Here is a 13937-nt window from a genome sequence, read left to right as displayed (position 1 = left end):
GTTAAAGGCCTGGGCCCAGTTTCGTGCAGCTCTTAACGAGGGGATTCATTTCACGATCGTTCGTTTGGTTTTCCGACTGTTTCGAACAATGCTCGGGGTGAATATGTAACTAATAGTTCTGGATTTAATGGTGATAGTGACTGCGTCACAGCTATAAACCTACCATTTAAACCGGGTGAAAATAGGCTTTGACATCTGCATGTAAGCATCCCGTGGGTTATATATACCACAGGGTAATTATTTTAAGATTATGTTGCAAAAGGCCTGGTCTTAGATTTTTGATGCAGTAGGCTACAGACTACACCACATGTTGGCTTTTTTTTTACCTCATAGGCTTCTAATAAAATATTCACTTAGCAAATATAATGTCAAACTATTCTGGGGTGTCTGTTAAAGGCCTATTTTGGATTCTGGACACAAAAAGTGTATGTTAAAGGCCTGGTCTGGGACCTCAGTGAGAAAGTACTGTTAAAGGCGTGTGCACTTTAAAGGCCTGGTCTAAGAGGGGGGTGTATGTTAAAGGCCTGGTCTGGGAATTGTATGTTGCCTGGTAATGGGTATGTTAAAGGCCTGGTCTGGGGTGTATGTTAAAGGCCTGTCTGGAGTGTATGTTAAAGGCCTGGTTAAGGCCTGGTCTGGTCTGGGGTGTATGTTAAAGAGCCCTGGTCTGATTGTGGTGTATGTTATGTTAAAGGCCTGGTCTGTGGGTCTGAGTATGTTAAAGGCCTGGTCTGAGTGTATGTTAAAAGGGATGTATGTTAAAAGGCCTGGTCTGGGGGTGTATGTTAAAGGCCTGGTCTGAGTGTGTTAAAGGCCTGGATGGGGTGTATGTTAAAGGCATGTTAAAGGCCTGGTCTGGGGTGTATGTTAAAGGCCTGGTCTGGGGTGTGTGTTAAAGGCCTGGTCTGAGTATGTTAAAGGCCTGGTCTGGGGTGTATGTTAAAGGCCTGGTCTGAGTATGTTAAAGGCCTGGTCTGAGTATGTTAAAGGCCTGGTCTGGGGTGTATGTTAAAGGCCTGGTCTGAGTGTGGTGTATATATGTTAAAGGCCTGGTCTGAGTGTGTTAAAGAGCTGGTCTGAGTATGTTAAAGGCCTGGTCTGAGTATGTTAACCCTTTACATCTTCATTTCAAAAGGCTATATCTTAAAAGTGATAAGAGATAGACTTTCTGTAAATTAGAGAAATATTAAGGATGACCCAAAGTTTATGTAGAGATTAAATGTTTATATCTAATTTTCATATTATGACGTCATATGGTGGCAGCCATCTTGGATTATAGAATTTTCATGAAAAGTTGCATGTTTGAATGATAAAATGCACCACTTATTTTCCCCCAAAATGTCCCTCACCTTCTGTATGCTATATTGCACAATACTGAATGCTCAGGTAAATAGTAAGTAGTAAACAAACTGGATAAATCATTACTAATAAATGGCAGAAACAAACCAAATGCATGTAGCGGTGAGCTGGCCTTTTGCTGTAGAGATTTTCCATTTTTACTACATACAGTAGGCACTCTGATTCCATGTATGGGGCACATATATATTATTCAGATGACACACAAACACAAGTAGACAAGACCTGTTTAGTTCAAAGCTCACTTGCCCACGACAGAGATGTGAGACAAGACAAGAGACAATGTTAGTATTTGTTTTCTTTTTGTTGTTTTTGTTGATGTTTTTTTTTTGTTGTTTTTTTTCTTAGCTGACAAAGACACACACATCACAAGGACATGAACACACAAAAAAGAACACATATATGTCCTAAATGGTCAGGAAATAGATAATCAACAGTGTAAATCATTACTAATAAATGGCTGACAATTTTTTTTTTTTTAGCAGGCCTTTTGCTGTAGAGATAATGACTATCCATATCCATATCCCTATCCATACAGGGCCGGCATTCCCATCATCTTGTGATAGACTATGCATGGCCTAATGGCTCTCCTGCCCGATGTCACCACCTCTGCTCCTGTTGCGAGCAGCATGGCCAGATCTGCCTCGGCTGGCCGAGTGGAGAGAATTTCGCCCAGCTCGGACTAGGCCTACTGTCATTCTCATTGCGACTCACACTGCCTCTCCCCCCTAACTGTCCTATGAGCGCCGACCTCGTCTAACATACCCAGTGGCATTAGACAAAGGCTCCACCACGTTACTGTCGCCGTGATTGCGGGAGGCACTGCGTTCAGAAGACAGAAGCTAAGCGCTATGGACATTAGGGCTACCTCTAGCCTCGTTAAAGCCACACCACTAACACCCTGCTAACTTCCCGATGAACACTCCGAACCCGTGAAACATTATTCCCACCAGTGACATTGGGCAAACGATTCAACGTTTGTGCTTGGTGTAAGCTAAACTATGGAGTAAACTCACTTTGTCCAGCTGCATCATTGCAAGGCAGGGACGCATCTGAAGCCTCACTAAACGAATCACCGTCATTTTCTGAAGGCAGATATTCCCCTTCAGAATCAGGATCCGCGAATAGAAGACCCAACACTTCATTTTAGGTAAACTTTTTTGATGCCATTAGACGATAATCTAATGCAAATATCGCTCTGACAAAGTGGCTCACATGCACACTAGCTCCGGTATTTCACGCACTGATTCAATGCGCTGTAGCTAGAAAGTTTTGTTTAAAGCATGCCGTTTTTTCGACTCGGGATGACGTATGACATGTCTGCCATCTAGTGGAGTGGAGGTCGAACGAAATATGACACCCTATTTGACTAAATCGGCCGTTTTATTCAGTACCGCATCTTGTCGAGTAAACTCGACCATGGCACCTAGAGGGTTAAAGGCCTGGTCTGGGTGGTCTGAGTGTGGTGTATGTATGTTAAAAGCCTGGTCTGAGTGTGGTGTATGGATGTTAAAGGCCTGGTCTGAGTGTGTTAAAGGCCTGGTCTGAGTATGTTAAAGGCCTGGTCTGAGTATGTTAAAGGCCTGGGGTGTATGTTAAAGGCCTGGTCTGAGTGTGTTAAAGGCCTGGTCTGAGTATGTTAAAGGCCTGGTCTGAGTATGTTAAAGGCCTGGGGTGTATGTTAAAGGCCTGGTCTGAGTGGTCTGTCCTCTCTGGCAGGCGTAACGTGAAGTACACGTCCTGCACAGACAACCACGGCATCCGCCCCCCTCCCCCGGAGCAGTACCTGACCCCCCTGCAGCAGAAGGAGGTGTGCATCCGACACCTGCGTGCTCGCCTCAAGGAGACTGTCGATAGGCTGCAGGACAGGTGGGTCATCTACACATAGCTAGAGCATTCACAAAGGGTAGTGCACATAGTCACAAAGCATAGTGCACATGGTCACAAAGCATAGTAATAGTCACAAAGCATAGTAATAGTCATAAAGCATAGTAATAGTCCTAAAGCATAGTAATAGTCATAAAGCATAGTAATAGTCATAAAGCATAGTAATAGTCCTAAAGCATAGTAATAGTCATAAAGCATAGCCTGCTGAAAAAGACAGCTAGAATCCAGCTTATGCTGGTAGCTGGTTTTAGCTGGTTGGGCCACCAGCTGGATATGCTGATGTGACCATCTGAGGAATCTGGTCATGCTGGTTTGACCAGCCTGTTGTGTGGGATACAGCTGGTGCAAGATGGTCATGCTGGTGACCAGCCTGTCAAGCTTGACATTGTTGGTGTAAGATGATCATGCTGGTTTGCTAGATTGACCAACATAAGCTGGCATGGCCAGTTAAACCAGCAGTGTAGACCAGCAACACCAGCTAAAATGACCCGCTTGAGGTGGTACGACAAGCAAAACCAGCTGAATTACCATCGTAAGCTGGGTAAACCAGCTGAAGGTGGGCTTAACATAATGATTGATGGCATAGTTGCAACGGTTCGGCGTGAATTCCCTGTTACTTGAAAACAAAGAAGATGGATGTTGCTGTTGGCGAACAGCGCAACACGAGTTAAGCTTTTTTTAAGTTTGCAAAAGTTTGAACTAGCTAACTAGCTTCGCTGGAGAGAAAACGCATGGGACTCAGCGCTGTCCTCATGGGACTCATAGCGCTGTCCTCATGGGACTCAGCGCTGTCCTCATGGGACTCATAGCGCTGTCCTAATGGGACTCATAGCGCTGTCCTCATGGGACTCAGCGCTGTCCTCATGGGACTCATAGCGCTGTCCTCATGGGACTCATAGCGCTGTCCTAATGGGACTCATGAGTTGTAGCGCTGTCCTATTACACGCAGAGGGAATTTGAAGACAGCCGATTATCCCGCCCCTCGGACTGAGCACTGCTAACGCTGAGTCCCCAGACCCTACATCTTGATGTGGGTCAGGCTACAATTTAACAATTTAAACTAGGGTACAACCGGGACGATTGAAACGGGGGACGAATGAAACATTCCGTTTTTTTCCGAGTGCAACGATGATGGACAGACATCATTTGGACAAAACATAGAGCATATTAACCTCCGTTGCTCAGCCAAATGCCATCCTGTTACGTCCTGTTATCACAGAGTTACAGGCGATAAACCATTTTTGATGGTCACAAGTTTACTTCATTAGCGGTTTATTTTTTATTATTATTAAAGAGTGTTTTTCATTTAAAGATTTGACTTCATGCTTATTCAGGAGAGCATTTAGTGCTCTCCCCAATCCCAGACGTTCACATTGCATGTTTGTTTTTAATGGATGCAAAACAGCCTATAATTCTAAATGTCTATGGGGGGGACGATTGAAACACCTGTTTCATTTGTCCTGACCAGGCAGTAAACCCCATTTATTCTAAGTCAATGCACACATATCTGTGTTTATACTATATTTTATGCAGGTGAGACATGGAAAAGCAGTTTTAAAAAGATGCAAATATATTTGGGGCTATCAGGTAGGGGGTTGAGTTTGGCCATGTTAACCTATGGAGACTGACGGCCTGTGGGTCATGAAGGGCACTTATTTGGATGTGTGGTGGCTTTAACCACATAAAAACAGAGTGAAATAACATTTTGTACTATAGAAACATTATATAATTCGAAACATGCATTATTCTAGCTATATTAATGGCATAGTGCATGCTATTTCCATAACTGCGAAATACGTGCATCACCATGACGGCAATGAGTTGTTAACAGACATGAACCAAGACGTATAGCCCAGCAGCAATCTATCTAAAATAACACATACTTGAAGTACCATTCATGGTAGGTTGTCAAATATTGAAGCTGTGGGAAGTTTACGTAATTTAAGCTGTATGTTTCATTCGTCCCCCATGCTGTTTCATTTGTCCCAGCCAGGAGGGACGAATGAAACAAAACGCACGTTGGACTTCTCCTTAAATAACTCTTGAACGGTTTCTTCAGAGCTGTAAATGCAACTGTATTTGACAGAGGACAGATGTAGGTTGCTAGTGACAAAATATTAACTTTCAGTGTTTTACAATGTCTTTGTAAATTACGTTTAATTAAAAAGTGTTTTATTTGTCCCGGTTCTCCCCTACTCAACTATTTAACTGTTCCAACTGTCAGTTATCATCAACTATGCCTCCAGCCAACTATATTAAACCGCCACCTACCTAGCAACCAACATAGCAACCATTGAAATATAGCTCTAAATCTATGTCAGTTTCCATAGCAACCAACATGATTCAACTAGCAAACCACTATAGTAACTTTTTTTTTCTTCTGATAGTAGCCACAATGGATACCGTAGCAACAACCTAGCAATGACCTCGAGGACCCTAGCAACAGCCTAGCAACCACCATAACTACCCTAGCAACATCCTAGCAACCACTTCAAGTACCCTAGCAACAGCCTAGCAACTATATCATATATCCTAGCAACAGCCTAGCAACCACTTCCACAGTTACAACCTAGCAATCAATATAGCAAGTAACCAGCATAGTAACCATAACAACTAACCTAGCAACAGCCTAGCAACCACCTTAAGTACCCTAGCAACAACCTATCAACCACTTCCACGATGACAACCTAGCAACCAACATAGCAAACAACATGATTATCCTAGCAACCAGCATAGCAACCACCATAACTACACTAGCAACAGCCTAGCAACTACCTCAAGTACCCTAGCAATAGCCTAGCAACCATGTCAAATACCCTAGCAACAGCCTAGCAACCACTTCCACAGTTACAACCTAGCAACATATATAGCAACCAATGAAATTAACCTAGCAACCAGCATAGCGACCACCACAACTAACCTAGCAACAGCCTAGCAACCACCTTAAGTACCCTAGCAACAACCTATCAACCACTTCCACGATGACAACCTAGCAACCAACATTAATACTGTACCATACCACTTGAGTTACTATAGCAACCACCACAACTACCCTAGCAACCATCTTAATTAACCTAGCAACAACCTAGCAACCACCAATATAATGTTAACCTAGCAACCAACATGATTATCCTAGCAACCAGCAGAGCAACCACTTGATTTTCCATAGCAACCACCATATGTACCCTAGCAACACCTTAGAACCCATCCTAATCACCCTAGCAACAACCTAGCAACCAACATGATTACCCTGGCAACCACCATAGCAACCACTTTATTTTGCATAGCAACCACCATAAGTACCCTACCAACACCCTAGCAACCATATGATTTACCACAGCAACAACCTAGCAACCTCCACTACAATGTCAACCTACCAACAACCATAGCAACCAACATTACCCTAGCAACCAGCATAGCAACCACTTCATTTGGCATAGCAACCATCATATGTACTTTAGCAACACTATTGTAACTATCTGTGCATTATCTGTTTTTACTCTGTATTATATTTTACATCATAGTTTTTGCATTTTCATGCACTGGTAATTCTTTGGAATTGCATTTCTAGTTCTACTCAATGTTGTCCTCCTGTTTTTGTCCTCTCTCTATCTCCACTGCCATCACGGTCATCTCTCTCTCTCTCACTCACTCTGCGGTCCAGGGACTCAGAGATCGATGAGTTGCGGACGCAGCTGTCGCGCATGCAGGAGGACTGGATCGAGGAGGAGTGCCACCGCGTGGAGGCGCAGCTGGCGCTGAAGGAGGCGCAGCAGGAGATCCAGCAGCTGAAGCAGGTGGTGGACGTGGTGCGCTGCAGCCTGGGGACCCACCCGGACACTGGCATGCAGAAGTGCTTCCAGGACATCAACCTGCAGAACCACAAGCTGGAGACACTGCTGCACAGCATGGAGCTGGCACAGACTGGCACCGCGCACAAGCTGCCGCTGCCACCCGGGGAGGTGGCGCTCAGGGCAGCGGTGGGCGAGGCCGTGGGGGGAGGGGGGGGTCCGGCTGCGGTGCCGGCGGAGCTGGAGGTGGGCGAGGGCCAAGCGGGGGGGTCATGTGACGGCTCTCCCGACCGCTCGCTCACCCGCAGTTCCACCTACACCAAGCTCAGCGACCACGCCCCCCGGGACCGCAGCAGCTGCGGCAGGTGGGTGCTTTAGTGACCTTGTGGCTTTAGTGACCTTACAGTGACCTTGTGGCTTGATTAAGAGTTCTCTAAGCATGGTTGGGTGACGTCATTTCGGTTGATGTTTGAAGTATTAGACCCTGTTCACACCGCAAGTCTTAAAGGTTGTATCAGCGATAGCGGGGATACGTCACTTCTGTTGATGTTCAAACAAAACTGAGCTAGCTCGCTACTCCCTCCTCCTCCCTCCCGTACAATTAAAACTCTCCTAAACGCGCATCTCATTGGTTATTGGTTGAAACACTTTTTTTTGCTTTTGAGGGGTTGCCAACCCTTGTTGGTAGCAATTGTTTTCGTGTACAGATCTCAGAGCCTAAGCTGCCTACAGAGACGCGTTTTTTTGACGGCCTGCTTATGGGGCACGCAGCGGATCTCAGAGCCTAAGCTGCCTACAGAGACACGTTTTTTTGACGGCCTGCTTATGGGGCAGCTAGCGGATCTCAGAGCCTAGGCTGCCTACAGAGACGCGTTGTTTTGACGGCCTGCTTATGGGGCAAGCAGCTAGCGGATCTCAGAGCCTAGGCTGCCTACAGAGACGCGTTGTTTTGACGGCCTGCTTATGGAGCAGGCAGCTAGCGGATCGTTAGGAAAGATGAATTAGATGAATGTGATCATTTATGTTTGGGTCTTTTTTGGGCCTGAAATCGCTGATACAACCTTTAATGCTCAATTCAAATTTTTTGCTCAGATCCGATTTTTTTGTTTAGCTGTTCACATTACCTTTTAAAATGTGGCCTACATCAGATTTTCAGTGTGAACTGTTTGTTGTTCCGAACTGACCCGCATGCGCAAAAGAACAACAATGACATCAGCTACCTCCCACCGAGTACCGAAACCATGACGTAGCGTTGTCAAGGCAGTGATGTGTGATCACTGGATCAATCTAATCATAGTATTCAGTGGTGGCTTTCTTCTAATCTATTTAAATAATTTTACAACGATTCCAAGATGTTTGTATATTTTATTTACACAGTAGGAATCACATACTACAACATATATTCATACCAACACGATCAAATTTGTGACTACAATGTTTTATTATGACCGCCGCTAGCGAAGCGCTCATATAGGGATTGTCAAAGGTTTTTTTTTTCCCGTCTACTTACTGAATTTTTTGTCAACGATACCCGGGACACCGAAACACCGGGGCACATGAAATTTGGTGGGTATGTAGCCCCAACTAGACTTTTACGGAAAAAAAATGTTTGGTCCCCGGGGGTCACCCAGCTGGGCCCCGAAACCCAAAACATGCAGTTTTTCCTAAATAACCGTGGCACTGAGGATGAAGAATTTTTATGGTATGTTGGTCTCAAGGGCCCACATCAACCTAGCCCATAATCACTTATTTGTGATTTGCACCCCCCCGGTAAAAAATGAAAATGCAATATCATTCTGCTTTAATCGCCCCTATCTTCAGTTCAGAACTGCACCAAATTTTATATGTATGATTAACCTGGCATTCTCTGGGGGTATGCCAAGTTTCGTAGAATTTCATCCATGGGGGGGTCTAAAAAAATTTAAGTTATGTACACTCATTGGCCTGTAGATGGCGGTGCACACATATACACACACAGGCACGCACATACTATCGGTATCGGCAATTAGAACGGCCAATACATAATTACAAATTCAGTAGGATTAAAGTAAAACCAAATATTCATCATCATCATCATGGCTGCATTTCCAGTATTGGCGATACGTAGTCGTTTGACCACTAGATGGCGCATCGTTGCAGTGAGACATAATTTTGTTGGAAGTTAATCTAAAGTGGGTTGGAAAAACAATGGACGCTTCCTTCAAGGACTGTAGTTTACCGCAGAGAACGTCTAATAAGGATAGGACGATGTTCACATGAAATGTAATTCCCATTTCTTCTTGAAGCCGAAATAAATCTGAGAATGTTTATCGGACATGCTTGGTTTTACTGCAGGAATGCGTTAATCTTATAATATCAATAGCTATAGGACCTAGGTACAATAATGTTACCGTTAGCATTGGTTGAGTGATGGAGGCCAATTTGATTGCATTTGTAGAAAACTATAAATGCGGTTATACCAAGCAAATTGATAGCAGCACTGTAATTGTATCTTTCGACTGTCATCTCATTCTGGCCTACTAACAAGCTAAGTAAGTAAGCCACAACGTTTCTCTAACGCGATGGAAAATATACCTGAAAGATAACCTGTCTATGATGCAAACACCGGGCTGGGACATTTCTGCTTGCTAAATAGTTTTTTTCTGCTGTTGATTTGGTCACAGTCCTTGGTGGCCCTGTCAGTGCTTTGTAAAGTGTTGCATTAAGACCACAAAAAGTCTCAAAAAGCATCTGAGCTAACGTTCATTCCCAAACATCCACTAGGCTACTTCAATACTCTATTTTCAAAATTAACGCACCCGTGATGATCTACATCTAAACCAAATATTTTAGAGCACATTTTGAGAGATGTATCAAAGGCAGGGCTGTACACATAATCGTGCTACAAAAATCATTCCGTGCAATGGATGATTTACCAACGTTACACCGGTCCGATACAGTTTTGCCTATGGCTATACATGCGTGAGACTGAGACGCCTGTTTATTTGTTTTAAGTGCGTGCAGGGTGTGAGAGTGGAATCGATGTGCTTTGATTCCAGCTTGGTAGTTGTAGTCTGTGAGATTAAAAAGCATGTGTGTGTGAAGTATCCAAACAATGACACCTTCATTATGGCTTTCATTATGGCTGCTTTAGCAACAGACCTTAAGCTAAGCTAAGGTCCCATTTAGAAGTGGCTACTTCATTCGCGCTTTCCGTGATTCACGGAGCTGCGTGGATTTTATTACAACTTTTCGCCACGATGTGGCAGCTTAAGTCCGCTTGATACTGTAGGCGTAAGCCATTGGTTTCCAAAGGAGATTTCATTTGTGTCGCCAGCATAGCCTATTGACAATTTATGTTGTAAATAGGCCTACTGTACCTTATACCTGTAGCTTAGGGAAGCTAACAGCTTTCTATTAGGATCTAGTTTGTTAACAGTCACGGTTTTGTCATAACTCCCTGATGCATTTTTGCATTTAGAATAGCCAGAGCGTGGATATCTCAATCGGAAATTTAAACAATATCGGGCGCCTACCATGGACTAGGCTGGGTGAACCCAGCCTGATCTGCCGGCGATTTATTTTTTGATTTCTTAAAAGATTGAGCTTGGTCTGGTGAAAGCTAGACTAGCCATGGACCTCAGTTACACAATGCAAGGGAACATGAATCAGCCTATATTTGCACAAACAATAACGGAATAGCTCTTCAACTTGGCCCGTTAAAATGTGTATGAACAGTCTAGCGACGCATTTCATGAAGGCCCATGAATGGACATTTATTCAGTTATTTGCACTATTGGTTAGATGTAAAACTGTATTTCGTTTCAGACTACTGGTACTTAATTTGTGCATTGACAATAAAGTATCACATGAACTAAAGATGACTAAAATCTTATGTAGAAGAAGAAACATTCACAAAAAATCCATCCATCCAAAAATGACCTTTATTTTTGATAGCTGTTGAAAACTGCATGGAACTGACAGAGATGTTTTTGTTTATTAATAAATAAATAAAAATATAACATTATGGAGTAAAATGGAGTATGGAGTAAAAGATGGAGACAAATTGATTAGTGTGATTTATTTTCGTGGAACGGATGTACAGGACTGAGCGGCGGTCATATTTTGTACCGCTATGCGGTACATCTAGTTTTAGCATGTGTTTCCTCCGTAAAAGAGACCAGCATGTAACTTCATAGCGTGCGGTTAAAATCCTTAAATTCACAGACGTGTCTTGGCTTTATGTTTCAGGCAAAAAACGTCACTTTTAACAGTCGCCAGTCTTTGATAAGACATGAAATATTCACTGGAATTGTGTTTCTTTGAAGACTGACTTGAACGTGAGAATGTGCGGTCCTCCACGCAAACTTCATGTCTGGCATACGCACATTTCCAATGTGTATCGTCAGTTGGCGACACTTAGAGGCAATGCAGCGCAACAACATTGATCGAGAGTCTAGGCCTTTATTTGCACAGTATATTGTGAAACGTGGGTTATTAAAAATGATAACACTTCGAAAGTAGGCCTATGTTTCTATATAAATGGACATGCAACATGCTCAAATTCTACTAAGTTATGCAGCAACCTATCTATAATGACAACTGTAGACTTATTAGAGGATACGAATTAAAAGGGAATGTGAAGGGAAAAGGGAAACCTATAGCCTACACATATAGACAGAATAGATAGGCTGACTAATAAGCGTGGATATAAGCTATTTCCCTTAGTGTGATTGACTGCATAGGATACTTTGACTCCTCAAGTAAGCATTCGCATTATTGTTGTCACACTTGTGTGCAAATAGATATGATCCAGAAATCGTAATGTTGTGGCGATGTGGCCTGGATCAACTTTGTTTATTCCACCTCGAGTGCACGATGCGTGCTAGCCTACTTGGACACAATTAATTTAATGTTTTTTTAATTAATGCAGTTGTGTTGTAATGGTTCAAATGCATCAAACCCAGTTATGCGAACCCTGTCACCTACTTGCAGACTGATCAATAATTCTGCCATGGTCTCTGACCCTATAGCTAGCCACTGCTACGCTCTGCCACTACTGTTTTTTTTTTGTTTTGTTATTAATTACAGATGATAAAGACGTAAGATTCTTGCTATTTCGTCGGATAAACACTTCTACCTCGCATTCGCTGGAGATAAACTTATAATAAACTTAGATAAAGATAAAAAATCAGATTTGGGCCACTTTTGCCTGCAGTCTGAACGGGGTCTTATTCAAGTATTTTTTTACAGCGTATTCAGGGGACAGGCAGCTAGCGGATCGTGAGATGTTTGCTTTATGTGACAAAACATTTTCTAGCTTAGAAACCCTTTAAAGCACTATATAAAAAGGCAGTGTGTTGTTGCTACTACTTCACTGCAGAGAGGTCTTTGTGGCTTGATTAAAGCACTATATAAAATGGCATGTTTGTTGTTTTGCTGTTGTTGTTATTTTTGTTGTTGTTATCTATGTTGTGTTGTTATTTTTGTTGTTGTTGGCAGTGGCTGCGGGAGTGCGTGCGGCAGCACGAGTGGTAGCGTACGCGGCGGCGACGACTTCCCCTGCCTGTCGGCCGAGGGCACACAGGACAGCGGCTTCGTGTGCTGTGGAGAGAGTGCGGCCGCCAACCACGCCGACCTGCTGCTGGAAGCCGCCTTCCTGTCCAAGGAGACGGCCTCGCTACTCAGCTCCTACCGCCTGCCCCACGCCTCCACCTACGAGCGGCTGGTGCCACTGCACTGCGGAACGGGCCCATCGGCCAGCGCCAGCCACCCCTGCCTGTCCCACCACCACCTCTACCTGCACCACCTGCGGGAGCAGGCCATCCAGACGGACTGCGCGCCTGCGTCGGCTCCTGCTCACGGCTACGGGCCCGCGGCCTCGGACCTGGATACCATCGCCGAGCAGCGCACCTTCCGCTCACAGGCCTGCAGCCCCACCTCCACCTGGTTCTCCGATGAGGGCGATGACCTGGACCTCACCACGGTGTCCGTCACCACCACCACCATGACGGCCACCACCACCGCCCCCGAGGCTGCGTCAGTGCTGCTCCCCATCGACCCGCCATCAGAGCTGCCCCTGCCCCTGGACCCTCCAGACCCGCCATCAGAGCTGCCCCTGCCCCTGGACCCTCCAGACCGGCCCTTACCCAGCCCCACCTCCTCCTCCGAGGCCCCTCCCCAGACCTCCCAGCCCCGGAGCGTGGGCTCCCCTGTGCCGTCCAGCGAGGCCCTAGTGGAGGCCGGCGTGCTGGTGGTGGAGGAGGAGGGGGGGGAGAGTGAAGCGGCAGGTGAAGCGGCAGGCTCCTCCCCCATGGGTCCGCCGGTGAAGAGCTACTGGAGCCGCCACTTCCTGGTGGACCTGCTGGCCGTGGCGGTCCCCATGGTGCCCACGGTGGCGTGGCTGTGCCGGGCGCCGCGTCGCGATGGTCAGCCGCTCTACCACTTCGGCTCGCTGCTGCGGGGCTGCTGCACGGTGGCCCTGACCTCCCTGGGCGGGCGCTGGGCTTGCGGCGGCGGCACTATCCGGGGGGGGAGGAGGACCCCCCGGGGCGCAGATCTGAGATCAGCAGGAGCCGCGGCTGAGACTGATTTAGCCTCTAGTCCCTGCTCCTGAATCAGATTGGAGAGTTCATCTCCGTAGAGCACTGAGCCCTGTTTCCACTGCATGGCGGCGCTGCAAGGGTGGAGAAGGAGCTGATGCCTCAGCGTTCTGACAAATCTTGACTCAACCATCTTACTGCAAAACGAGAAAGAGAAAGAGAAAGAGAGAGAGAGAGAAAGAGAAAGAGAGAGAGAGAGAGAGAGAGAGAGAGAGAGAAAGAGAGAAAGAGAGAGAGAAAGAGAAAGAGAGAGAGAGAGAGAGAGAGAGAGAGAGAGAGAAAGAGAAAGAGAAAGAGAAAGAGAGAGAGAGAGAGAGAGAAA

At 45.4% G+C, this 13937-nt stretch overlaps 1 protein-coding gene across 1 annotated transcript in view; it reads left to right on the top strand.

Moving 5' to 3' along the window:
* Positions 1-13629, top strand: part of snphb (syntaphilin b) — a 42653-nt gene extending 29024 nt beyond the window's left edge. Inside the window, exons 5-7 of the mRNA XM_048241234.1 lie at positions 3076-3225; positions 6908-7399; positions 12516-13629. Of these exons, the coding sequence (XP_048097191.1) occupies positions 3076-3225; positions 6908-7399; positions 12516-13629 (1756 nt within the window). The remainder of the gene's footprint in view (positions 1-3075; positions 3226-6907; positions 7400-12515) is intronic.
* Positions 13630-13937: the final 308 nt, after the last annotated feature.

This window comes from Alosa alosa, chromosome 4 (genome assembly GCF_017589495.1).
Source record: "Alosa alosa isolate M-15738 ecotype Scorff River chromosome 4, AALO_Geno_1.1, whole genome shotgun sequence".
Lineage (NCBI taxonomy): Eukaryota > Metazoa > Chordata > Actinopteri > Clupeiformes > Clupeidae > Alosa > Alosa alosa.
This window is presented reverse-complemented; position numbering and strand designations above follow the sequence as displayed.